This window comes from Aulonocara stuartgranti (assembly GCF_965226115.1).
Source record: "Aulonocara stuartgranti genome assembly, chromosome: 4".
In the NCBI taxonomy this organism is placed as follows: domain Eukaryota; kingdom Metazoa; phylum Chordata; class Actinopteri; order Cichliformes; family Cichlidae; genus Aulonocara; species Aulonocara stuartgranti.
Genome location: NC_138942.1, coordinates 27149943 through 27177743, shown reverse-complemented (window position 1 = coordinate 27177743; position 27801 = coordinate 27149943). Strand labels below are relative to the sequence as shown.

Here is a 27801-nt window from a genome sequence, read left to right as displayed (position 1 = left end):
ATTGTTGCCACTGAGCTGGAAGCAGTGACATCACGTGACTCCCGTAGCGAGGGCCTGCTGTTTGTTCAGCCAGAGAGGCAGAGGAGAAGAAAAAATGGCGGCTCTCGGCGCACCAGAACGGGACGCCGGGCTAACGTTTTGAGCTTTCACACCCGAAAAAGACACGGGGGCTTTACGGGGCCTATTGCACCGTCTGAATCCTCGCCAGTTCAGCTTTGTGGCGGTCCCGCTTTCGCTCGCGTTCGTGCAGGCTAAAGAGACGCAAACATTGGGAGCGTAAAATAATAGATTTCGCCTATCATGAGAGGGAAAAGGGGCAGGCCGCCCAAACCGCTACAAACCGAGGAGCCATCTCCAGCTGCGGCCCGGGGCTTGCGACCTAGGAGGAATTTGAAGCCCAGGCTAAGGGATAGCGGGGACGAGGACGCTGAGAGCCCCACAAGGGAGACCGTAAAGACGCCGAAAAAGAGAAGAGGGGGACCGTCGACACGGGGCAGGGGACGAGGGAGAGGTGCTGGTGCTAGAGGAGGCAGGGGTGGTCGTGGAGGAAGGCGGACGCCTGCATCCAAAGCGGTTGTGTACGATGACCACGAGAGCGAGGAGGACGACGATGCTGTCAGCCTGAGGTCGGAGGAAGATGAGTTTATTGAGGAGGAACCTCAGTCCGAGGAGGAAGAGGCCCTCAAGGAGGACTCTGACTGCCTGGAAGATGATATGCTTGAGGAGGAGGAGGATAATGCCAGCTACTGCACAGAGAGTAGTTTTCGGAGTCAGAGCACACACGCCAGCACTCCGGGTAAATAAGCACTTAAATATTGCCACGGGCACGGTGTCTGCACACACTTTGCAGGGGTTTGAAAATGCATCCCGAAATGTTGCTGATGAGTGCAGGAAGCAGTTAGGTTATTGTTCAAAATGGAGAATGCACACAGGCCGCAGTCCCCTCATTAAGGCTACTGCAGGTAGAGCGAGGCGGCAGCGGGATCACCAGCTTACCTGGTTGTCACAAACGTCTGTCACCAAATAGCTCACATATATTTCACCTGTAACACCACCGGCCTCTGGCTCCAAGTATCAAATCTGCAAATGCATTCATCTTAGCTGCTAACGTGCTAACTTTAGCAGGAAATATTAGCTTCTAGCTAATGTCTTAATAAGTCTGCGTTGGTTAAAGAACGACACCTGTATGTTTTTTAATCAGTGTTCGTAACATCCAGTGCTTTTTATGAGAGCAGTATGTTCTACTTTCTACTTTGAGTGTTTTATTAGGAGTACACAAAAGAGACTGCTAACTAACCTAGCCCACGAAGCTAGCATGCTTGTCATTTTTTTTGACAGCTTGGCTAACTGTAAATCAATCAAGTTCAAACTCATGAAAACACCGACAGCAACTGTTCTCGTGGTGCAACCGAGCCAGGAAACATTGTATTGGGATTCTTAAGTAGATGTAACAATATTAGCCAGGTGACAGTCACTGTTTTCCTCAGTGCAGGGAGGTGGAGGTTCCCTCATTTAGCTAATAATGACACTGGCCATGTGTCGACCCGGCTATGCCAAAGTATCGCTCTAAAAAGTTTCCCACCACTGCAGGATTCTCAAAAAGGTGTGCCGCTGTGTATAATGTAGATAGAAAGTAGTGAAAATAAAAAAAATCAACTATCTAAATTTGATTTTTAACACAAAAAAAAGGGACATTTAAAAAAACAAAAAACCAGTTGCTCGTTTTGAGTTTGAATCTGGGTTCTCAGTGTTGTGTTGAATCGCAGCTTCTTTTTAATACTCGGTAAACCTGAGGAGAGCAAATGCTGTAGTTTTGAAAGTAAAACCATTCCCCATCCCTGCTTGGCACGGGGTTTCAGGGGTAGCCCTGCACAGCTGCCCGTGTTTTCTGTTTCACAATGAACCATGGGGTTTCTAGTGGGGAGCTTTATTATAGAGCCATGCTGCTATAATAAGGCTACTTCTCGGTTTTACATTGTCTTACTAAAAATATAGACCTTCCCTTAGAAAGATAGACTGATTTCTTTCCTTTCTATTCTCATTGAGCACTCAAAGCACCGTGTACATGCACCATATGTTGTTCCATAATCTGCATACGTATGTATCATTCATAGTCAATGTAGCCTTTAAAGATGCGCAGGTTCACTAAATTCTCCATAGAAAAGCAGAGAACCCCCTCCCATCATAAGCCAAAGGCTGAGGAACGGCCTAAACGGCGAGAGTCTAATTAACACGTTACAGCAGGTGTATTGCTTAGGGGTTCTCCTGACTTTTTGTTGCCAGTATCGACTAAAATGATGGATGCAAGGTTTTACTTTTTGAACCAGACTTGGAAAGTTAACTTTTTTTCACATTTAGGGTAAAATGTTCTATTTTGTCTTTTTATTTGATTTTTTTTCTGGCACATAAGTTTCACAGGCATATTTGAAAACAATAATAGTTAGAACTACCTTAAAAAATACTACAGGTGAGCATTGTAATATATTGCAAATGTATGACAATTCAAAAGCTGGTAATATCCTTAACATAGTTATTACCATGACAGCTTTAAAAGTAATTGTGTTATTTTTTTCTTTTGTTACGTTGTACTTGGTACTTTGAGGTGCCGTATTTCTCGTTCACAAATCTCATCGTGTTTCCCACAGGGAGGAAAAAAGGCCGAACTCCCCGACCTCGAACTCCCATTCTTGAAGAGAAGGAGATCCCTCCTCTTGAGCTTCCCGACACCTCTGAGGACCTCCTGGTGGTTAATGAGGAGCTACTCAATGCCATCTCCATCTACGAGGTGCTACGGAACTTCAGCACAGTGCTGCGTCTCTCCCCCTTCCGCTTCGAGGACTTCTGTGCAGCACTGGTAGGCCAGGAGCAATGCACTTTAATTGCCGAGACCCATATTTCCCTGTTGAAGGCCATCCTGCATGAGGAGGACTCCTCCAACACTACCTTTGGCCCTGCTGACCTCAAGGACAGTGTCAACTCTACTCTGTACTTTATTGACGGCATGACGTGGCCCGAGGTGTTGCGGGCATACTGTGAGAGCGATGTGGAGTACCATCATGTTCTGAAATACCAGGAGGTGGATGATTACCCTTACAGTCCTCTTGGAAGTAAGATTAAGGTGCTGCAGTTTTTGGTGGACCAGTTCCTAACCACCAACATCGCCCGCGAGGAGCTCATGTCTGACGGCAGCATGCAGTACGACGACCACTGCCGCGTGTGTCACCGCCTGGGTGACCTGCTGTGCTGTGAGACCTGCTCGGCAGTCTACCACCTGGAGTGCGTGAAACCGCCACTGGAAGCAGTTCCAGAGGACGAGTGGCAGTGTGAGATTTGTGTGGCGCACAAGGTGTCCGGTGTCACAGACTGTGTGCCCGAGGCGCAGAAATGTAGGCCCTACGTCCGCCAGGAGCCCATTGGATATGACCGCCACCAAAGGAAATACTGGTTCCTCAACAGAAGGATTATTGTGTAAGTCGGAGCCCTCGTTTCCCTCAGTATTATTCTGTGCTGGTCTCTTTGGCTCCGGCAGCTTATTTCCAAGCAGCAAGCATTTGATCATTGTTATTTAAGGTGGTCAAAATCTATTCAGATTGTTATTCTCAAATCTGACTTTGCCCAATTGTAACTTGAATGATGTAACACCAGAGATATTATCAAACCAACCACTTTGCAACTTATTCAGAGAAAAGACTGAAGCACAGTTCGATGAAATGAGTGTCTGTTCGGTTATCTCAGTTGCACTGTAGATTAGATATGGCCGATTTGCAACATCTAGTTATTTTACAGTTTTAAATGTCCTAATAAGTTCAGTCATCCTTGGTTTTCTGGCTAATTTTTAGCTAAACAAATGTACTTACATCTACATGGTCTAAGTATAAATGGTACATTACAAGCTATTAATGAATGATACCATAAGCAGACAGGCCCCAGCTTTGAGCATACAATAAAAAAAGACCATGCAGACATAAATGTATAAAGTTGCATACCATTTTCTAAAAGATGATCCCTCATTAATCGCCCTTTTGTTTTCTAACCTTTAGAGTGAACAGCTGCAGAGAGAAAGTGAAAGTTGTTGGGAAATAATATAAGCTTTCATATATTCAGTCCTTTGTTTGTCAAGAAATTATAGAAGAGCCCTGCAATCCAAGCCCTTTATCTTTTAGTGCCAGTCATGCTTTTCCTGATTGCATCTCATGCCCGGAAATGATGTTGTTTGAGCATAGCCTTTACAAACAACAGGTGAAATCAATCTCAGTGCCAGGCAGTATTTGCCATAATCTTTTTAATCTCTTTGACTCAGGGGAAAGAAACTTTATACTTGAGCTGAACGCATGATAAAAGCAAAGAATCGAAACCTATTTAACACCTGGTAGTCATCATTTCTGGTGTGTGGTCTGGTGGTTAGCCCTGTTGCCTCACAGCAAGAAAGTCCTGGGTTCAAATCCACCATCTGGTCGGGGCATTTCTGTGTGGAGATTGCATATTCTGCCTAATGTCTGCGTGGGTTCTCTCCAGGTGCTCTGGCTTCCTCCAACAGTCCAAAGGTTTATGTAAACTGGCTGTAGGTGTGAATGTGAGTGCTAGCACTCTCTGTGTTACCATGGTGTGACCTGTCTTGTGTGTAACCTGCCTTTCACCCTATGGCAGCTGCTACACCTGAAGAAGATGCAGTGATGATGTTTCAGTTATTCTTTATCTTTATTCTAGCAGTCCAGAATGCCCACCCACCTGCTGTTCAAAGCTTCTGTTTACAAGAGGCAGCCAATCAGCACAAAGCTTCCTTGAAGGGGAAGGAGTTAAAACAGCTTGTTTCAGACTCTGTGTAAGACGCATAAGGATTACTGTGAACTTTGACTCATGCAAAGCTGCTCTATTGGAGCCCAAAAGAAAAATGTGCAATTGGAGTTCAGCCCCTTTAAATTATATTCTATTTAAACGTTGCACTGTCATAGCCAAGGAAATAATGTTTTTTTTTAATCTAATGGTTAGCCTTTTCTCTCTTCCTAGTGAGGAGGATGGGGAGCATGAGAAGAAAAAGATCTGGTACTACAGCACCAAGGCTCAGCTGGAGGAGCTCATGGAGTTCCTGGATAAGGAGTACTGGGAGATGGACCTGCATGCAACCCTCGAGGAGATGAAGGAGGAAGTCCAGGCTCACATGGACATCACAGAGGACCTTACCAACAAAGCCCGTGGAAACAATAAAGCCTACCTCACTGCAGCCAACGGTACACATCATGGATTTTTTACTTTTGTGCGATAGCTGCAAATGGAGGGAGCTCAGGCTCATAGTAGTGGATTTTCATGCTATAGAGATGTAGAATGTAGCGACGCTTAGCTTGAAATCATTGATTTGACAGTGATCAGAGCACGTGCGACTCGAGCTGTGATACGCTTGCATCCTTGCGCGTTTAGGTCCCGCAGGGTTGCACTCTGAAACACGTCGATGCTTCAGACGATGCTCTGCAGGCAGCAGCACTTTGCATCTCTGACAGTTGGCGCAGAAATGTTAGGTGCTGCCTTTTCTTCCTGCGTCGTGTTCTCTCAGACAGCAAGCAACTGTTTTCCCCTTCTGTTTTCCTCCAGGGAGGCAGTGGTTAGAAGACTTTTGATTACTTAGCCAGCAGTTTCCGTTTGAGTTTGACAGGCTGCCATGTCTGTCCTGTGTTTTCTAACAGTTTTCCTGTGTATGTCAGAAACTGCTAGATGCTGTGTTTTATTAAGGATCTGCCAAAAGATAGAGGTTTTTGTCGGTATTCTGAAGCCTGAAGAGGAAGAAAATGTTTTGTTTTTTTTTTAAGCCACTGCAGACAAAAGAGAGTTATGAGTAAAGCTGGTGTTTTTCATCAGTTAAAAGCTTTCTGCAGCTGCACGGTGAGGCCTGCACCTGGTTCGTGTCAGTGGGGACGCAGTTGTCTCTGTCCCAGTGAAAACTAGGTTTATGACACATGATGTCTTTGAGATGTTGAACATTTGATAAAGGAAATTCCACTCCATCTTAAATCTTTATTTATGGGAATAACTTAATTTTTGCTGGATTAGTGAAGTTATAGAAACATAATGCGGGTTATACTGGAACTGAAAAGTATGATATGGATGCCTTATTCTGTAGTGGACTCTGGAGGATACTATTAGGGCTGCACGATTTTGCATAAAATGAGAATCACGATTTTTTGGCTTAGAATTGAGATCACGATTCTCTCACAATTCTCTTTTCCAATATAAATATTTATTGCACTTATTAACTGCACATCAACTTCGTAACAGTTGCGACTGAACATAAAAACAATAAATAAACATAAAAACAACAAATGTCTCACATTTTGTCGTTGCCACAAAATGTTGTACTGCTTGAAATTCCGTCTCCACCGTTGCTCGACGCTGCATGTATAGAGCAGGTAGTGCAACAATAGAAAAATAGTTGCGGGACGGCACTGTGTAGCGTTTGTCTAGGGTGTTGATCATTTTCCTAAATCCCTCGTTTGCACAGTATTGATGGGAGCCATATCTTTGGTCAGGTGATAAGTGATAGCCTCCGTAATTTCTTTGTGCCTGCGGGAGTTCGACGGGTATAGGGAAGCGCTGTATAAGGTTCCCATTATTGATGTTTGGGTGGTTGACCGGGACGGATTTTCTCCTGTCACTTTCTCGTCATCCCTGACGTGCTCTCCGTTGTTTTTTCCCTGCTAATTTTAGCATCACACGGCACAGCTTCTGTATCACGTGGTATAAGGCTCCGCCCTTGTCATTTGTTGAGCAGGAAGAGTGAGCGCTTGTTTTCATGCGGAAGATGAAGATGTCTGTCTAATAACTCATATATGAAATAATTAGTCAAGAAAATGATCATGAGATAACTCAATAAGGGAAATGTCAGACAGGCATGCATTGATTGTGATCTCCTGATACAGATTTTTCTTTGTGAGAACTACAACTGACTGCATGACATCTTTTCTTTAATTAACCTTATTATGTTCATAATAAAACCATTTGTTAAACTTTACCATTTCTCTCAAGCTGCAGTAAAAGTTACAGGATCTTCGTTTACTTAAACAACCCTGAAAATAAAGCGCTCACCTCCTAGAAAGTGGTACAAAGACCTGAAAATGAGTTGCTGTACGCTCACCTTTACCTGATATATTTCACCTACCACACAAAAGCAAAAGAAGGGCAAAACAAATGTCAGTGCTTGCATAATTTTCCATTGTCTTTATAACTTCACTAAATAAAAGCCTTTTCTCTTTTTCCACTCTTCGCCATAATTTTCTTTGAACCTTTGCTCATACCGAGGCTGCTGGCTTGTGGCGGGCCTTCACCTTTGGCTGGTTTTAACCACTTTTGCCTTTGTTAGCTTCTTTGAAATATTCATGTTCAGCTGGATGAAGGTGGTTTACGTGTCTGATTAGCTCTGTTGCTCCGAAACTTCGTGGTTAACCTTTTTCATTTTTGTTTTACTGTAAGTACACCACAAATGTAGTGGAGTACAGTAGGCAAAAAGAGAAGCTATTTTAATGCCATTTATACTTGCAGAATTTTTATTTCTATGCCATTCATTCATTATCCTTTTTTTTTCTTTTGTTTTGGTCTGCTGCACTATATTTGTCGGCTCGTTATATCTTCTGTCTTTTAAGAAACGATCAAGGAAATGCTAGAGCCTCTATGCATAATTTCTTTAACGCGGTTTTTAATTATTTATTATTTCAGTGATGCTGGAATGTAAGCCTCCTGTAAACAATGACTATCTGCACGTAAACATCTCACAAACATTGGTGGGGTTTGGTTAGATGCTGGTCTGCTCCTCACTGCTATTTAGTACGTCTAACAACATGTTGTCAGACTGTGACAGGCTGGCCGTAGTACATGTTTGTTTATTTATCCCTCGTGCCCCAGAGCAGCAGCTCTGAAAGACCTCTTATTTTACTTTTAATGCTTTAGATTTAAGACTTAACAGTTTTAAAGTATTACTTTTCTACGTCATTTGCACATATGTGTAATTGTTGCCTTCCATGTCGAATGAATGAATGTTTCCGTTTGTTTGTAGAAGTTGTCGTGGAGCGTTTGAAGGTCAGGCGGGAGGCACGGGAAGCAAAGACTCGAGCAGAGGAGCCAAAGCAGGATTCAGATAAAGGCTCTGTAAATGCAGCTGACGCTACTGCCGAGTCCACATCGCAGCCCGACAACGCAGAGAGCAAAGCGGTTAAACCGATGGGAGAAGCTGGTTCACAAGGTAAAAAGTTTCTCCGATGTATTTTTATTTTTTTTATTTTTTTGTTCAACTGCCCACTGGAACTTTCTCCAATTCTTCAAAGTAAAGAGCTAGCCTCCTACACGCAGAAGCTGAAATTCTGTCTGCAGCATTATCAAAGCAAATTCATTTTTACCTCTACTTGACCCATTTTGACTCTTCCGGTGCTGTTCGTCTTGTCGCACCACAGCGGCTAGCGCTCCGCCTGCTGCAGAAGAGAGCCGCGCGTCAGATCCTGACCCGGGCTCTGCCGCGCTGGACACAGCCCTGCCTAAAACAGAATCCATTGAATCAAACAAGGAAGCGCAAGTTTCCCATTCTGGGAGCCAGGAGAGCAGCGAGTCAGCTCCAGATGCGAAGCGGGAAAGGACAGGTACTCAGACTCATGTTTGGTCTGCAGTCCAGCTGTCGTCCTGCACTTCACGCCTTGCTGCTGGGCTGTGCATCCATTATCATCTGTCGCTTTGTTTCCGCTGTTTCTTGCTCACCCTGCCTTCATTTTACCCCGCTCATCTGTTTTGTTGGATTTAAGGGTTCGTCTCAAACCTCGTCGATCACCCGTAAGAACTTTTTTTTTTTTAAGGAGCAGAACTGGTCTGATTTCGTCTGAGCAGGCATTTAAACCAGAGAAAGAGTTTTAGTATCATTATGTTTTACAGGCTACACCAGTTACCATCTACATGTGTCTGACCTGATTTATATCAGCAGATATGAGAAGGACCCTGCCCTAACATCAGCCATCATACTGGGCTCCAGTGTCACCATACCTGTGCACAGTAAAATCTTTTCATATATTGCACACATTTGGTTACGTTTATCAAACACTTGCAAATGTAGGAATAGAACTGTGGTTTTGTTATACTATAATATAAAAACTAATTCCTTCCTTAATATACTTAAGTTTTTTAACCATGCAGCTCAGCTGCAACATTTTTTCTGGTCTCATTTATTTTTTTTCCACTTATAGCTTATTTGTAGTGTTGGCTGTCCGCTCTGTTACGGTTTGCCCTGACTTTAACGGGCTAGTGTGAAACGCTGTGATGCATATTTCCTAGCGGAGGCCGCTCGGGTGCATTCCATGCGTCTCGGTGGGTGTGAAAGAAAACGCTGAAGATCTGGACACAGGGAAACATTTCAAACAAAAAAAAGCCTCAGTGGCAGTTTTTACACATCCATCTGTCTCTGAACATTCAAGACCTGACGACACTGGAGTGGCCATAACTGTGAGAAGATGATTTCTCCTTTCACGTCACTGCACAGAAACCCTTCCGTGTGTTTTGCTCCTACGCTTAGCTTTAAAAGAAGGCAGGTGCATTAAGCGCTGCTAGCAAGCTCTCCCAGTTATTCCTGGTGCATTTAATTACTTATCCTGTGCTTTGTGTTGTCTGCTGCACGCTTGGTCTTGAAAAGCAAGTCGGTTTTTTCCTCTCTCTCTCTTTTTTTTTGTTTTTGGCACTGTGATAAACGGCGTCCTTGGCAGCAGCTACCACGCCATGTCTGTCACAAGCAGCTCCTTATTCTCTTTCCAATTTATGGCCATTTGGTCGGGTTCTTGTCGCTCAAGACAAAAGGCTCTTTCCGCCGTTTCCCCACCTGCTACCTCGTCAACAAAGAGCTCCATGTGTGTGCGCAATGCTCTCCCGTCACGACTCTGAGGCAGAGCCGACGTTTTAGGTTGCCGCAGGTGTTCGCCTCATTTTGGAAGTGTCATAGATTTCAGTTATTTTAGGTCTGAGGAAGCTTTGAATTGTCGACTAAGCATTCTTCTTTTATAACAGTTTGTTGGGTATATGCTAATTCACATATACACTTCTTTTTTTTCACCTTTTTTTGAGGATTTAATAATTGTTATTTTTGGTTTGTTCTTTTTGTTCACCAATGTTGTGTACATTTTTCTTTTTTTGATCAATTATTTACACACAGTTACCACTTACAGCTCACCGTCACTACCTGAGCTGCACCATGGGCTCTTTCTGAGGCTACCCTTCACAATAAAAGCTTTAGGCAGATGCTAAGATGAAAAAGACGTCTTTGTAGAAGCAAGCATAAATATGTGGCTTACATTTCTGATGGCGATGTGAATATAATAAGCACATTTCATAAATTTCCACATGCATGCACGGTATTTTAATACTTTAGTAGTGATGGGAGCAGGCACATTTTCCCACATGCATAGAGGAACTTTTACTTCCTAACACCTCGCACTGCTGATGCTGTTATTGTTATTGTTAACTGCACTCAGTCTTTTTTGGCATATTTCTGTAGACGAGGACTCGAAAGAGTCTAGCAGCGAAGTCAGGCGAGCTGGTGATCTGCAGGCACCAACTAAAAATCAACCACAACAGCCGCAGTCGTCTCAAGCGGAGGCAAATGGTGGCAGCAGCCAGGTTCCTGGATCGGCGAGTTCCAAGAAACCCGAGCCACCTGACCTGGCCGATAGGTCCTCTCAGTCCTCTTTTACCAGCCAGGATGGGACAGGTGATAATTAAATGGGCTTTTTCATTTGTGGTGAATTGCCTTTGCCTTGGTGATACTGATAGTGAGTGTGTGTTCTGAATAACAGAGGAGTATAACGAAAGGGTCAAGAATGAGCGAGGAGCGGCGCAGGAGTCTAATAACCATACGCCCAGAGGGAGCAAGGAGGTGAGGAAGAGGTTTGGTCCAGCTTCACTGCTGAAAAGTGAAATGTGCCGCTTTAGTCTGTTGCAACTGTCATCCTGTTTTTTAAATATAAAAACGGGTTTTTATGTGCCTTTGTCCTCTGCTCGTGTTTCAGTCATCGCCCGTTCGCTCAGACGTCGAGTCCTTGCGTCTCAGCTTCTTGAAACGGGACCTGACGGTGAATTTGAACAACTTGTTCAAACTTGGCCAAGAGGGTAAATACAGGGTCTACCAAAACCAGTACAGCACCAATGTCCTGGCCCTCAACAAACATCAGCACCGGGAGGACCACGACAAGAAGCGTCACCTCTCCCACAAGTTTAGCTTGACCACCGCGTCGGAGTTCAAATGGAACGGCTCCATCTACGGCTCGAGAAGCCTGACAATCTCCACCCTGCGTCTTACCATCATCCAGCTGGAGACGAACATCCCTGGACCGTTTATGCATCCCAACTGGGCATCACACAGGTACACCTGGGACCAGTGGAAACGCCCCCCGTGTAGTTCTTAGACGTGCTACGTTTGGGCAGAGTCGCATTTCAGATATGAACATCACTATCAGTAGTTTTATGCTGCTTGTGTTTGGTGTTTCTAGGACCAACTGGAACAAAGCAGTGCAGATGTGCAGCAAGGCCAGAGAATTTGCTTTGGCCTTGGCTATACTGGAGTGTGCCATCAAACCAGTGGTCATGCTGTCTGTATGGAAGGAATCCCTTGGACACACAAGGTAAACAAAACTAACGTGGCGCTGTGAAAATGTCTGTACAAACAGTAAAACACAACTAAAGGGTTATTTGTGAGTCACTGCACCTGGGATTTCTTCATTTTTCCTTTTTGGAGTGCACGGCTGACAAACTCGGTAATGACTTTCCTGTTTCCAATACGGTCCTTGTGCTTTATGTCTTTGCTCATGTTTTTTTTAATACAGGCTACATCGTATGACCTCCATGGAGCGGGAAGAGAAGGAGAAGGTGAAAAAACGAGAGAAAAAACTGGAAGATGAGGAAACACTGCAGCAGGCCACATGGGTGAAATACACCATCCCCATCAAACACCAGGTACAAACAGCAGCATCTTAACTCTTCTCTGTGTTAATGTGTAAACTACCTCGTCTGAAAACTACTTTTTAACCTCCTCGTAATTTTTTCCAAACAAGGTGTGGAAGCAGAAGGGGGAGGAGTACAGAGTGACGGGGTATGGCGGGTGGTGCTGGGTCAGTAGGACGCACGTGGCCCATTTTGTTCCGAGGCTCCCGGGAAACACAAACGTAAACTACCGCAAAGAACTGGAAGGTAAGAGATGAAGTAGCTTAATTTCTTAATGGTACTTGATATGTTCTCCTGCGGCTGACGCTTTGGGTGCATAAACTATTTTTGCTGTCTTCATTAGCGGCTAAAATGAGGAAGGAAAATGCAGCAGACTGTACAAATAAGCAGAAAATGCCAACAGAAATGGAGACTCAGGCAATTCAAAAGACAGCCGACAAGGCCAAAGAACAAGCATCCGTCACAGAGTCATCTCAGAGGGCCTCGTGCGAGGAGGACCGTAAATCTGAGAACTCCACAGAGGAGGAGAAGCCTGCAGAAGAGGCACAGGGAAAAAATTCTGAAGCAAAAAGAGAAGATGAGAAAACAGAGGTTTCTTCAAACAACAAGCAGGGTAAGTTTAATTTAAGGTGTTTTTTTTTTTTTTTGCCTCTATGCTGTCCATGAATGTGCATCTCCATCATCCACTAACCCCTGCTCTTCTTTGTCATAGATAATCCTGATGGCAAAGGCCCTTCCTCACCTGCTGCACATCCTGAGAGGGATGAACCAACCCAGAAACTCGAGCAACCCAAGGAGGAGCCTGCAACATCGAAACTCTTCGCTGACGTCGTGAACGTCAGTGAGGGCTTCCAGCTGCGCACAGTTTATAAGAAGAAAGTAAAGCCTTCCAAGCTGGACGGGCTCCTGGAGCGCCGGGTGAAGCAGTTCACCTTGGAGGAGAAGCAGAGACTTGAGAAGTTAAGACAGGCAGCCGCAAAACCTGCTCCTGTTATTAAGACTGAAGGATCAACCAGACAGCAGACAGCTACGACTCCGTGCGTTAAAGTAGAAGAGAAGGACGAAAGCCTACAAGTGAAAGATGGCATGGTTAAAAAGCTTGACTTCGATCAAGAGGACATAAAAGCAAAGACGGACGGCCTGGAGGTCAAATCAGAGGAGTTAGGACCCGACAGAGGTCAACAGGGGGAATTAAATTCTGTGCACGGAAACAGCGGGGAGGTTTGTGCCCATAAAGAGGTGAATGGAGGACCCTTAACTAACCCTGGCCTTAACAATAAAAACAACTGTATAACAGAGACATTAGAAAACAGTGAAAAAACACAGAAGTCTGAGAATTCAAAGAAACGTGCCTATGAGGAAGTTGAGAAAGACTCTGAACAGAGTGACACAGAGAGCATGGAGGTAACCCAAAGCAAGACCAGTCCAGTACAGGTGAATGGGAAAACTATGGTCACAGAACCCGTGCACTCAAACCCAGAAACCCGAGATCAAGGTGACGTCAAAGAGCCCGTCAAGTCCCTGATGAATGGAAACCTCTCGCAAAACGATGTATCCGATATATGTCACCCCCCTCCTATGAAAGTCCCAAAATTAGAGAACCATGTTGGAGAGAAAGGAGACTCTGTTAGTAAGAGTGAGGATGTGGCCATGGATACCAAGGAGGCAGTGCCTGTTACGCTTCAGTCTTCAAGCCCTTCTTGCCAGAATAATAAAACTACAGATAATTGCTCTAGTGGTGAAGGTTTGAAGTCCTCTGCCACCAATGACGTTGTCACGAAAGTATCTCAGAACTCCCTGATACCAGACACGCCCAGCAGCACCAGCAAGCTCGATGTGCCCGCAGGAAGTAGCGCCGTTTCCAGCTCCGCCACCCAGCCCAGCTCCGGAACGCCCATTTCCCAGAAGACTAAACTTCCAGCTGCTGACACCAAAACGGGCGCCTCTGGTTCAGCCAGCTCCATGACAATAAGTAAAGAGTACTCCACCAAAAATAGAGTCAGCCTTCTAAGGTTCTCCAAAACTAAGAAGGCCCGCTCGGGCACAGCCCTGCCGTCTTACCGCAAATTTGTCACCAAGAGCAGCAAGAAGAGCATCTTTGTCCTCCCGAACGATGACCTTAAGAGACTGGCGAGGAAGGCAGGCTTCAGAGAAGTTCCCATCTTCAACTACAATGCCAAGCCTGCTCCAGATATATGGCCGTACCCTTCACCTCGGCCCACCTTTGGAATCACGTGGAGGTCCGTAACACATTTAACCTTTTCTTGAAATTACCTTTAGATCTGCTGCTACAGTATGATGTCATTGCAATAGCCAGGTTGCCATAGACTCAATCCCTCAAATAATTTAGCTGCTTCTTTAATGAAAGGCTCTCGTCTCACAGTTGGCTGTAGTAGTAGTGGCCTCTCAGCCACTGTGATGAACCCCAGTGAATAAGAGAGCAGCTGAAAAAAGTTTAATATAAACTGAATTACTGTTGGAAGATTTACTAACTAACAGCTTTGGTGACTGTTCAGGTACCGTCTTCAGACTGTGAGGTCGCTGGCAGGGGTCAGTCTAATGCTGAGGCTGCTGTGGGCCTGCCTGAGGTGGGACGACATGGCTGTGAAGCCCTCTGCTGCTGTAGGGACAACGCGAAAAGGTTAGAAAATTCTGAGCACATGTTATGTACAGTTTTCTGCTGTTTTTTTAATTTAAAATATGAAAATGTGGCAATGTGTTTTATCTTTCACCAAAGAAACAACGGAGACAGACATCACCACAACTGAGATTATAAAACGAAGAGACGTGGGGCCCTATGGCATCCGCTCTGAATACTGCATCAGGAAGATCATCTGCCCCCTCGGAAACAGAGACACTCCCAAAGGTAGAAAACGAAAGTCTGTTTGGGCATGATGTAGGATCTTTGACAAGCTGTTAATGGTCCACTTGAAGAAGATTTCTAAACATAATTAATTGTTGCTTTCTGACTTTTTGTGAGCAGAAACCCCCACTCCACAGAGGAAAGGCCTGCGCTCAAGTGCTCTGAGGCCTAAGAAGCAGGAGCCCACTAAACCGACTGGTCCTGTTGCTGTGGAAACGTGGGTGCCCGAGGAGGAGCTGGAGCTGTGGGAGATCAGAGCCTTTGCAGAGAGGTGAGGAACTCCCTCAGCGTCGCCTCTGTATGTTTCTTCATAGCGTCACTGTGTTAGTGAACACTTTACCTTCTTTTTGGTGCCACAGGTTGGAGAGGGAGAAGTCACAGGGCGGAGATCCCTCCAAGACCGGCAGTAGTCTGAAGACAGCGGAGGAGGTCAAGGCCCATTTAGAGAACCAGCTGAAGCAGGCCAGACTGGCAGCCCAGCAGGTAGAAACTCGGCGCAGTGCAGTTACACGGGTGTAATCAGAGATTCTGGCTCTGGGTAAAGCGCCGCACCAGCAGCACATTTAAATGGTTGGACACATTTCTTTCAGAAACGTCTCGAGCAGCAGAGACCGACCACAACTGCCACAACAACCACGACAATGTGCACCACCACCTCAGCCGGCACTCCTGGCACCCCAGTATCGGTGGGCCAGAAGACAAGTCAAATAACTTCAGGAACCAAGATGGTGTTGGCCTCCAAACTGAGCTCTCCAGTCCCGTTCCAGCAAGACAAGAACTTCCATCAGTCTTTTGCTTCCTGGGTCAAGCAGGGTCAGGCTAACAACAGCTCAGGTGAGCAGCTGGAAGATGAGGAGCGGTTTAGTCATCTTCCTTTTTACTCATCATCCTCATCATCATCTGTAAGATGGAGGAACCGAGGAGGGTGCCATAAGATTTCTTCTGTTTTTTCTATTTAAGTAATATTGGCATCCATAAAAAATACATCATCTGCACGACTTCAGCGTTTTCATTATGAGTACGATTCGCATGCCAAAATAATTTTGTGGTTCGTGGTGTCCACTTTGAATCCTGCAAAAATTCTCAATTCTGTATATCCTTTGAGGCATTCATGCAATACCGTGTGTCATTAGACTCTAAACCAATATACCCGATACCAAAATATTCAAAACATCAGCCTCCTTATATTGACTCCCAACAGTGGACACCACAGCCGTAGACTGGCTGTTGTGGTGGTCCTTCTTGGGTTACCCATGACCACAGGTGGCGTGGTGTGTCTTGCAGCCTCCACTGTGGCTGGTAGCATCACCACCTCAGAGCAAGCCTTCCAGATCGCTGGTAGCCCAGTGACTGTGGCTGGCCAGGTCCTCGCCGCCAAACTGCCACTGCCCGCTAACAGCAAGATTGTCACCTTGAACATGCCCACTACTCAAGGAGGTAGGGAGCACGAGAATGACATCCATTCCTGCCGTTTTTGGCGTATGTGTGCCCAAAAATGGATGGTGAAGTATTATGTGAAAATGTCAGACTTGCGTTGAAGTATTGATGCTGAGCTTAGATAATGCCACATTTTCTGTGTGTGTGTGTGTGTGTGTGTGTGTGTGTGTGTGTGTGTGTGTATTCTGAAAAGGTTCTCTGGCTAAAAGCTGATCTCTGTTTTGTAAAATCGTTTTTTTCTGGTCTTTGGCTTGTGTGTATAAACTACTTTAATCTAGTTAACTGAGTGAGGAAGACTTTCAGACACGCATACTCAGTGCATGCTTTTCCCTTCTGTTCTTGTTTACCTGTATCTATGTTCCTAGCACATTTCTGCTTTTTCTCCTTTTAACATAAATGTTCCTGTCAGCAGGTGTAGTGCAGCAAAAAGTCCTGGGTATATTCCCCTCTGGGCCTCCTGCGAACCTTAGGACATACAGCACACTACATCCTACAACTGGCAACATCAACCTCAGAGCCACAACCTCCACCTCAACCACCCAGCAACAGGTCTTTTGTCCTTCACCCTGCATTTTTCACTTATTAACTAAAGACACTAAGCATGATTACTGATGTTTTCACCCTTGGGTTTGTTTTTCTAGGTCACCACAGCAGGAGGCCAAACACAGCCCAGTACCGCAGTGAATCAGCCACTCACTCAGTCTACCTCTGTAGGCACAGCAGGGGTCAGAAGTTCAGCAGCTCAGCCAGGTTTGTGTCTGAATGCTACTTTTTATTCTCAGGTTAACATCCCCAACATTTCAATACAAATAATAAATCTTGATCCCTTCCAGGTCAGGTTCATCAGGCTGTGGCTCCGATGGGCCGTGGCCAGCCTGCAGCTGTGCCTGGTTCTACACCTGTGCAGGCAGCTTTGGGTCAGAGGGCTGCAGGTCCTGCACCATCACCGTGTGCTGCCTCCACAGCTCCTGGACAGTCTCCCGGAGCTCCTCCCCAGACACAAAGACCGCAGCAGGGTCAAGTTAAACTCACTATGGCACAGCTCATGCAGCTTACACAGAGTGCACAGGTTTCCCTTACTCTTTCTCTCTAAAAGTAATTTATAATATCTTAATCTTACAAATATAAAAAAAAAAAAAAATCCTTTTGTGTGCAACTCCACAGGGAGGAAACCCAGGTCTGACAGTGGTGATCCAGGGTCAAGGCCAGACCCAGGGACAGCTGCAGATCATCCCGCAGGGTGTAACAGTCATCCCCGGCCCCGGTCAACAACTAATGCAGGCAGCTATGCCCAATGGCCAGGTCCAGCGCTTCCTCTTCACTCCGATTCCACCATCATCTTCAGCTCCAACTTCAGCACCTGCTCCTGCTACCCCTGCCAAACCCACTGCAGTCCAGACCCCCCAAACCCAAATGTCAACTCCTCTTCAACCCAGAGCTTCTGCACAAGTCCAGACGACTCCCTCATCTGTAGCCCAAACCCAAATGACGGCCCCTTTGCCTGCCCCAACGCATGTTGCAGGCCCGACACAGATGCCAAGTTTAGCCCCCACTCCAGCTCCAGTCCCCATGCAAACCCAAGTCGCAGCCCCCGTGCCCACTTCCCCACAGGCTGTCGTCCAGGCTGCATCTCAAATGCACCTTTCAGCCGCTACCCCGTCACCTGTCCCTGCACTCTCGCAAATATCCACTCCCATGACTGCTTTGCCACAAGTTGCAACCCACTCCTCCACACAGATGTTGCCCTCCACACCAGCCTCAGCTGTTGCACAGCCCCAGCTGGCATCATCGGTTCCAGCCCTCCCAGCACCAAATGCAGGCCCGTCTATAACTCAGAAACAGGTTTTGACCTCAGCATCATCACAAGCTGACCTCCAACCTGTGGTCCAAACCCTCGTCTCCAGCCTCGCACCCAGTTCTCTACCTACACAAACCCAAACTGCAGGCTCACCACCAGGACAAGCTGTCCCCAGATCCCAAGTCCAGGCACACGCCTTCAGTTCTGCTCCAGGGTTATCCTCCACCCCAGTTCAGGTGCATGCTGCTGATCCCCTGCTCCCCCAGGTTGCTGGTGTAGCAGCAGCTGGTCCTAACTCTGTTCCAGTGCCCATTTCTGCCTCTCTTCCTTCACCTGTCCAAGCTCCCACCCCGGCCCTTGCACCCGTCTCTGCTCCCGTCATAGCCGTCATGTCCACGCAGATCGCTGTCCCGTCCCCAGCCAAAGCTCTTACTCAAATCCAAGCCACAGGTCCTGTCCCCCTCCATGCTGCTGTGGCAAACGCTGTTGTCACACCAGTTACTGCCACCTCAACAACACCTTCAGTGCCAGGTAAAGTGCCCACCATCATCAGCACTGTCCTGTTGTAGTGGACCTTAGAATGGTTTTGCTTTAGTTGACTTTAAAATTTTCTGTTTGCTTCTCTGTCTCGTTGTAGCTTTGACAGAGCAGAGGGCAGCTCAGCCTTCAGGATGGACTCCCACCTCGCCTCAAGCGCAGACTCCAGTTCAGCCAGCTCTACAGGCAGCAGATGCTGTTCAGCCACCCGCTCTGGCTGCTGTACCCGCCTCCGCCCCTGCTCCAATCGCCACTCACTCCCCCCCTGCTCCAATCGCCACTCACTCCCCCGTTACTCCGCTGCCTCAGGCATCTCTGACTCCTCAGTCTCAAGCACAAGTCCAGCACCCGGTCGTCGTGTCCGTGCAGCAGGTGGCACAAATACCGGTCTCAGCAGTGCAGGTTCATATGACGGGATTGCCGGTTTCCTCTGTCGTGACCACCATGAGACCCGCTCAGTCTCAGCTTCAGCCCCAAACCCGCACTCAGCTTCAGCCCCAGTTTCAAGGCCAAATCCGTGCACAGGTTCAGGTTCAGCCTCGCGGCCAAGTCCAACAGTTGCCACACATTCAGGCTCAAGCGCATCTGCAAGCACAACCTCAAAGTCACCCCCAGGTCAGAGTTCAGTTTCAGCCACGAGCACAGATCCAACCACAAACTCAGCAGCCACCCCAAGGGCAAGTACCCCCTCATGCTCAGATTCAACCTCAGGTGCAGTTTCAATCCCAAACAAAAACCTTGCCTCATGTTCAGGCTTCAACCCAGGCCCAGATCCAACCGAGGGTCCAACCTCAGTACCACCACCAGGTACAAGCTTCATTCCAAACGCAGCCGCAAACCCAACCTCAGGCTCAGCAACAGCCTCAGGTCCAACCGCAACCCCAGGTTCAGCCCCAGCCTCAGGTTCAGTCTCAGGCCCAAAGTCAGCTTCAACAGCAGCCTCAGATCCAAACCCAACTCCACCCGCAGGTTCAGGTTCAGTTCCAGCAACAAAGCCAGATTCAAACTCAGGCCTCTCAGCCGCCCCAGGTCCATATTCAGTCACAAGTTCAAACTCAAGTCCAAACCCAACCCCAGTTTCAAGTCCAGTCATCGCAACCAACTCAAGTCCCACAACAGCTTCAGGTCCAAGCCCAACCTCAAGTCCAAGCAAAGCTCCAAGTCCAGTTCCAACCTCAGAACCAAACTCAAGTTCAAACACAGCCTCAGATTCAGGTCCAGTCTCCAATCAGGCATCAGCTCATCACAGTTCCAGGTCTCCAGCAGCCCGTGCAGCTGCTGTCAGCTCTGCCGCCCCACGTTGCAGCCCAGATCCAAGCCCAGATCCAGGCGCAAGCGCAGCAGCAGGGTGGCACGGTTCCTCAGCAGATCAAACTGCAGCTTCCGATCCAGATCCAGCAAACCGGGGGACAGATTCAAGCCCACCAGATCCAGAATATGGTAACCATACAGGCACCGGCAAGTGTTCAGGAGCAGCTTCAAAGGATGCAACAACAACAGCAGCAGCAAGTTCAACAACAGCAGCTACAGCAAACACCAAAGAAGAAGAAACACCAGGAGGCTAAAAGGGAACAGAAGGAGCAGAACGCACAGGCGATCAGCCCTGGAGACGGCATCCAGAAGCAGGTATGAGTCAAAAGAAGAACAAAAATTAGGGATTTCTCACAAAATTTATGTCTGTGTGCAAATGTTAGTTATATAAAGACCTGTTTTAGACCTGACACTGTATTACAATCGAACATATATTAAAATAACTTCTTTGGGTTTTTTTTAATGTCAGGCGGTAGTGAAGCAGAATGCTACAGCAGAACAGCTGAAACAGAGGAAGACCCTGGCTGCAGCTGAGCGAGAGGAGAACCAAAGGTTCAGGAGCTCGAGTCGGTTAAAACTGTTTAAAACCGATGACGCGGATGAACCAGCGACTAACGCGCTCTTTTCTCTCTTCAGGATGATCGTCTGCAACCAGGTGATGAAATTCCTCCTCGACAAGATTGAGAAGGACGAGAAGCAGGCAGCTAAGAAAAGAAAGAAGGAAGAGGTGGTGGAGCAGAAACGCTCCAAGCAGAATGCCACCAAGCTCACCGCGCTCCTGTACAAGCACAAAGAACATCTCAAGGCTGAAATCCTCAAAAAGAGGGCCCTGTTGGACAAAGAGCTGCAGCTGCAAGTGCAGGTGAGCACATCTCCAGCCTTCTCAAACATATTTTTTTTGTCTATAGACAGAGAGAGTGGGAATATTCTTGTTTACTTTTATTCCTTACATGTGCTGTCTCCCTCTCAGGAGGAGCTGAGGCGGGACATAACCAGGCTGCAGAGAGAGAAAGAGAAAGCTCGAGCTGCTGTTGCCCAGGCTGCTGCAGCAACAGTCAAGGCTGCCTCTTCCCAGTCTTCCCACTCCTCCCAACTCTCTCACTCCACACATTCCTCTCACAGCACGCGCACAGTCACCTCACCTTCATCGTCCCACAAGCGGAAGAGAGAAGATGAGAGAGACAAAGACAGAAACAGGGAAAGGGAGAGGCATCACGACAAGAGTAAGAAACGGGACAGGGACAAGGACAAAGACAAGGAGAGAGAGCGACACAAAGACAGAGATAAAGAAAGAGATCGGGAGAAGGAGAGAGACCGAGAACGGGACAGACATCGGGATAGGGACCGGGACAAGGAGAGAGATGGGGACAAAGACAAGGACAGAGATTCCAACTCTTCAAAACACAAGAAGAAGAAGAAGAAGCTGTCTTCTACCTCAAAGGATCACAAGAAGGACACCAAATTGTACTGTATCTGTAAAACGCCCTATGACGAGTCAAAGTAAGCTGTCTTGAGGGGAGGGGGGGACTTGTAATAAGTCATTGTAATTTGACTGTGAGGCACTCTGCTGTCATTAAATCACCTGATTTCTCTCAGGTTTTATATCGGGTGTGACCTGTGCTCCAACTGGTTTCACGGCGCCTGCGTTGGCATCACGGAGAAGGAGGCTAAGAAGTTGGAGGACTTTGTGTGTAACGACTGTAAACGCGGGCAGGAGGGAGGAAGTAATGAGGAGCTGTACTGCATTTGCCGGACACCATACGATGAATCGCAGTAAGTCACCATATGGATGGCTTTACGTTAGCATTGTCTGCTCTAATTATAGCACCGCTTTTGTTTTTCAGTCTGTGTCAGACGTTTCCTTTGTTTGCATATTTGTGTGGAGTCTTCCTTCAGTGTGCTAACCGGGATGTGTGCGTCGCTCACCCACAGGTTTTACATAGGCTGTGATCGCTGCCAGAACTGGTACCACGGCCGCTGTGTGGGGATCCTGCAGAGCGAAGCCAATCACATCGACGTGTACGTGTGCCCGCAGTGCCAGTCGACAGAAGACGCCATGACGGTCCTCACGCCGCTTACTGACAAAGACTACGAGGGGTTGAAAAGAATATTACGCTCGTTACAGGTATGAAAGTTTTGGAATTCAAGACTGTGTCATTTTTTTTATATTAACAGTAACAAGGTGGTTTCCAATGTGTGGGCTGAGGTCAGTGAGAGGTACTTTCAGCGACTTCCTTATTTCCCACACAAGGTTTTTATTTACAGGGTCAGCACTAGGAATACACAGTGTTGGGCAAGTTACTTTGAAAAAGTAATTAATAGTTTATAGTTACTAGTTACTTCTTCAAAAAAGTAACTGAGTTACAGTATTCTAAAAGTAATTAATTATTTGAAAAGTAACTATTGCGTTACTTTTTTTTAAAAAAGCGTTTAAACCTCTGGGGTCCAGGGTATAATGGGCCATTTTTAACTACTTTTGATTTTCCCTCCACATTTCACCTTTAAAAACTATTTACTTTGCCTTGTTTGGTATCATTCTTTTCAGCACAACCTCACGTGTCTGAATTTACAGTTATGTTTTCATTTTGACATACTGTATTAACACAATTGATCTAAAATCAGACAAAAAACATAAAATCAGAGAAGAAAATATTTTTTTACTGTAACAACCACAAACATGTTTAATGAATCATTTTTCATAACTTTAAATGCAAATATACATTTTCAATTTTAAAATCATATGCACAAGTTTTGCAAACAACAAAGTTATTTGCATCCAATTACCTTTTACCTTGATTTTTTAAATAACCATTTTAAACTATTTACAGAACAATCAGCTGTTCTGCATTCAATAAGATGCCACACAAATTATTTGTGCCACTCCAAAACAATAATTTCTGTCCACTATAAACATCACAGCCTGATACCTGACAGCAGGTGTATCACTCCTGTTTCTACCTGGAGACAGCAGTCGCCTCATTGTTCTGACACACAACACAAAACTATCCACAACACTACACACTAACTACACAAGACAACACATTAACTACACACTCCAAACACGCTAAACGTCACAAATCTCTCAACATCTCAAAACTCGCTCTCCCTCTTTTTCTGCTCTCTCTCTCTCTCTCTCTAAAACTTCCCCTGTTTTTTTTTTTTGCTCATAAGCAGCATATATTGTTTATCATGACTCTGGTTTTACGTGGCCTATCAACACAATTTATAAACTGGTAACGCGGGGATGGGGATGTTTTGAGTCAATCTCTATTTAGGTCTTTTATATTTCAGAAAATGCAGGTGGCTCCAAAACTGGGTGAAACTGTAAAATCTATAAACTGTAGAAAAAGTGAGTGAAAACTATGGATTTTTTGAGATTAAAACATGGCAACAAGACACAATAAAATACTTGCTTTGTCTTTACATTTAAGTTCTTTGATGCTATTTATGTGTGTGTTTGTTTGTGTAGTCAAGGGATGTTGACAGTGAAGTTTTATTTTATGCCTAAAGTAGTTGCAGTAACAAAACCGGCATCATTTCCTGAATTATTATTTTTTTCTCTTCCCCAGTCTCATAAAATGGCATGGCCTTTCCTGGAGCCGGTGGATCCACATGACGCGCCTGATTATTATCGTGTGATCAAGGAGCCAATGGGTAAGACTGTGTGACAAAAGGTCATTTAAAAAAAAAAAAAAAGACAATGCTTTTTAAAGTATTTACTCACGTGTGAATTCACCACGTACGGGAGAATTTTGTTTTAACTTATTATAATTATTTAGTTTCTCCTCCAGTTACAGCATTTATTTGCTGTTTTTGCCTCTCTTTGTTTGCGTAGACTAATTATGTGATAAAAATTGTGTAAATGTATGTATTTTTTGTGATGTGAGCAATGTGTCGTGCTTTTCCTTCCTCGCAGACTTTTCCACAATGGAAACCCGTTTGCAAAAGCGACATTATCACAAGCTCACGGAGTTTGTGGCAGACGTGACCAAAATCTTCGACAACTGCCGCTACTACAACCCCAACGACACGCCCTTCTATCAGTGCGCCGAGACGCTCGAAGCCTTCTTTGTACAGAAGCTAAAAGGTTTCAAAGCGAGCAGGTGAGTTTAAGCGCTGCTGGTGCCGCAGACTCGGCCTACAAGTTTCTCTCCTCCGTGCTCGTCTGTTTGCTGTAAACACTCGACTGGCCTGACTGGCTTTTTCAGTAATTCTGCCATTTCATTTGTTTCTTCCTTAAAGGGGACCTATGATGGTTTTCCATATTTTCGATACTGTTATGTAATGGTTTATGCTTAGAGCCTATATAGGATTGTTAAGACTGGTACCGATATTTAGTGATTTTAAAGAAATCTGATATTCTGGCCAATATTTAGCATGAAACAAACAGATTTCCTGACATTCGTTCTTGCTAAGGTTGGATCAGCTGGTTGTTTGTCATGTTTCTAATCTGTATTGCCAACAGGGCAGTGCCCTCTGGTGGACAAACCACGCAACATTAACACTCATAACATGGTTGCCAGGTTTTTAGGGATTTTTTTCTCCCTCAGCTTTTTTATTTTACTATTTTTATGTTTTGTTTTTTGCCATTTCTCAGCTGTTATAAATGCCAATACCAGTATATCAGCTGTGGTGTATTTATGCTCATATTAAACACGGGTAAGGTTTCAAATAATGAGCAGGTATTCATCTGCCTGATGTCAGTGAGAGTCCTCTTTACAGGCATATAAGTCCCACCCACTGCTGTTACAAGGGGCAGCCAATCAGCAGAGTTTTGGCTTAAAGGGACAGAGCAGGGCTGAAATAAGAATTAAGGATTACTTTGAAGTTTCAAAGCTACTATAGTGGACTTTTAATAGGTCCCCTTTAATGTGTGCATTTATGGCTTTCCATTCACGGTTTCTTTTCTTCTTCTTTTGTTTTATAGCACTAGCATGTGTGTAGTGATGATGTTTTACTTGTGCTTTACTTGTACGTTGTAGTTGCTTGGCAGTACTAAAAACCCAAGAGAGCTGACAGACTTTAGGCCATTACATCCAGTGTCTTGGCAAACCCGAGTGCCATGTTTACATCTTGTATTGTGTATCATCTTGCATTTGTGTCTGTTCACTTTTGCTGCATGCCTTTTTGATTTATGCCATCCCATTTTCTTCTTTCTTACAGATTGTCAGATTCTTAAGTGGGCCAGTCTAGCTGGAGTCTGGACTGGATGCTGGGGTCTCTAGTAATATTGATATGAAAGCAAAACAAAAAGAATAAAAAGGCACAAGAACACAAACAAAACACCAGAGGTTTTCAGGAACCCGTTGTGTAATTGAGGGGCATGCTGTCTTCACATCGTAAACATAGACTGTATAGAAAAAATGAAAGTAGCCCCAACTTCAACTTTTTATCTGCTTTCTTTCTTATAGCTACAGAAAACAAGCCACTGACTTTCACTCTCAGTCAACAGTCTCAGGTTTTATTGAATGCAACATTGTTGCTGTCAAAACTGATAATGGTGAGCCACGGTGGCTACTTCCATCTTTTATATACAGTCTGTGATCCCGAATCAGGAGTCGTGGCCTTTTTGAACAATCAGTCACACTAACGAGGGTTGTGTTCAGTAGAAAATGCGTTTTAGTTTCTCATTCTTGTATTTATTTCAGTTCTACACCCGAGTTAATTTGGGAATTTTGACTCAACGATATAAAGCTGCATATTTTAATATAGAGAGATATTTATAAGACGTTTTGTATACTGCCTCCCTCCTTGAGTTTGATTTTTTTTTTGTTGTTGTTGTTGTCCTGGCTGTTAAGGTGGTTGTCTTGAATGTATATACCCTTCTTTTATTTTTTTCTCTAAATCATGTACAGCGTTTGTAAGATATGCCTGTATTTGACTGTTTTAAATAACAATGAAATAATTTTTAGATAGTATTATTTTATGAGACTAAAATGTACTAGACGGAGTAAGGAGTTAGAGCAAAGTAACCTCAGTTTGTAGTTGTGGAAGATTTCTTCACTAATAAAAAGCATTCCCAGTTAATTACACCAACATGGCTGTAGGATCCCATGCAGACCCCTTTGCATCCTCTTGTCTCTTGTCTGATCACTGTTATAGCAATAAACAACCTTGCGAAGGGCTCTCAACTTTCCCCTCTCTTCACGTTCTGTAGGTCTCATAACAACAAGCTTCAGTCTTCTGCAGCCTCTTAGGATACATCGCACATTGCGCGAAACAAAAATGCACTTGCCAAGAATATGGCTTTCCTGAACTGTAACTCTGTGATGGACTCTGCCTCACCCTGTGTTTGGGGTTTGCTCCTCTTCGCCGCTGCAGCGGGAGGTGGTGGTAGTGGTGGTGGGGGGAAGCTGGACAACCAGCTTGCTGCTTTCACGGGATCTCTTTTCCAGGCAGAGCCGCCCTCTGCTCATTTCAGCTGTAAGGGACCTGTTTTTATGGACCTGCTTTCATCAGAGGAGCGAGAACAACTGAGGCATTTCAGAAGAAAGTTTACCTCGGAGAAAAGACTCTTACGAGCTCTCATATTTCCATGTACTTTTTTTTTTTTTTGATCTGAGTCTTTTTATCTTTTTTTTTTTCTTACTTGGTTTAAAAAGAAGAAGAAAAAATCCCTCAGACCATTCCTGTGGTCATCATGTCCAATGTAATAGAAACGGAATACTGTCAAACAATGGCTAGGTTCTACTCAGCATAATGAGTAGAGTTTTGTGTCTAAATTCATATATCACAGTGGAGCAATGTTTTTTCTCCCATTTCCACTCATTGTTTAGTCTGATGTGGCATGAAAGATCGTTTAAGTACTAATTATCTGGACATCGATAGTCTGCTTGGTTAAACTTCTATAACCTACTGAAAGTAATAAGCTATTGTAAATGAGTTGCTTTGCAGTAGTGACTGAGAAGGATGATGTATTTGAAGGTTCCTGCCCTGTTTGTTTAACAAAACAAAAAAACACAAAAAAATCATCAGATTTTGACTTGATTTTCTTTTCCTTTTTTTTTGTATTACAACTGAAGAAATATTGATGTACATGGAACTTAATAAAATGGAAAACACAGATTTCCTTCCTCTGATTTTGACACAAAAGAGATTTTTTTTTTTGTGTCTCTTAACTTGCAGACATAAATCATAATGTAAAAACTGACAGAAACTCAGGTTATGCTGTACATAACCTGAGTTTCTATATCAACTGAGTGATCAGCTGACAGAAAATTGGTTAATCTTTTTATAATTGTTTCCTTTTTATTTTATATGAAAATCCCAATAAATATAACCTCATGCTCGCTGATCCTGTACAGAAAAGTAACCGTTACAGTTCAAAACAATATCCAGTTGTGGTCAGGAATATATATTCACTTATCGGCACGGATCTCATGGGCTTGTAATGATGTCCTCGAACTTTTCTTTATCAAGGGTGGAGTGATTGTACAGCGTCTCTTTAATGACTTTAAAAATTGATTTTGGATTTTACTAATCCATACAAGGTCAAAAGTAAACACACATTCCCGCTATTATTTGGTTAGCAAGTTCCACTCCAGCCTGACCCTTTTGTTATCCATAAAGAAGTCCTTGGCATAGTTTTGGATATTTGACCACTCTTCTTGGCAGATGTTTATTTAAATTGGCTGATTTCCTGACTCCAGCTTTAAAGTGTATTCCACAAATTTTCAGTAGAGTTGAGGTCGGGGTTTTGAGGAGGCCGTTCCATAAGCTTAACATTGGCCTGTTCTATCTATTACAAAACCAACTGTGATGTGTGTCTAGGATCATTGTCCTGCTGGAACGCCCAGGTGTGTTTGAATTTAAGCCGGTTATTTATTTGAGCCGAAGTTGAAGAATCTGAAGGTCGTCCCCCAGAGCACGATGCTACCACCACCGTGCCTGGCAGCTGGTACAGTGT

At 44.9% G+C, this 27801-nt stretch overlaps 1 protein-coding gene across 4 annotated transcripts; it reads left to right on the top strand.

The window, feature by feature from the left end:
* The first annotated feature begins 36 nt into the window (after nt 1-36).
* On the top strand, nt 37-26960 carry bptf (bromodomain PHD finger transcription factor). Of its 4 annotated transcripts, none has more exons than XM_082531929.1 (31): nt 37-796; nt 2646-3468; nt 5008-5228; nt 8039-8224; nt 8433-8615; nt 10508-10720; nt 10806-10885; nt 11019-11371; nt 11499-11630; nt 11832-11961; nt 12060-12195; nt 12293-12562; nt 12662-14189; nt 14466-14590; nt 14687-14815; nt 14933-15083; nt 15172-15295; nt 15403-15646; nt 16662-16798; nt 16891-16999; nt 17083-17318; nt 17414-18578; nt 18685-20210; nt 20365-20447; nt 20532-20757; nt 20866-21395; nt 21492-21668; nt 21828-22020; nt 23465-23549; nt 23812-23998; nt 26053-26960. In XM_082531929.1, exons 1-31 carry the CDS (start codon nt 301-303, stop codon nt 26090-26092), a joined length of 10218 nt encoding a protein of 3405 aa, XP_082388055.1. In that variant the 5' UTR covers nt 37-300; the 3' UTR covers nt 26093-26960. The 4 variants fall into 4 exon arrangements, with proteins under 4 accessions (XP_082388055.1, XP_082388054.1, XP_082388056.1 ...); XM_082531928.1 differs by having other exon boundaries at nt 16659-16798; XM_082531930.1 differs by having other exon boundaries at nt 16659-16798; nt 25059-26960.
* The last annotated feature ends 841 nt before the right edge of the window (nt 26961-27801 follow it).

What these genes read in the sequence shown, in the direction of transcription:
- bptf (XM_082531928.1), top strand. Translation starts at nt 301, where the DNA reads ATGAGAGGGAAAAGGGGCAGGCCGCCCAAACCGCTACAAACCGAGGAG. An exon ending in ATCAGAGCCTTTGCAGAGAG is followed by an intron (nt 15,084 to 15,171) that starts GTGAGGAACTCC and finishes TTGGTGCCACAG; the next exon opens with GTTGGAGAGGGAGAAGTCAC. An exon ending in TGTGATCAAGGAGCCAATGG is followed by an intron (nt 23,550 to 23,811) that starts GTAAGACTGTGT and finishes CCTTCCTCGCAG; the next exon opens with ACTTTTCCACAATGGAAACC.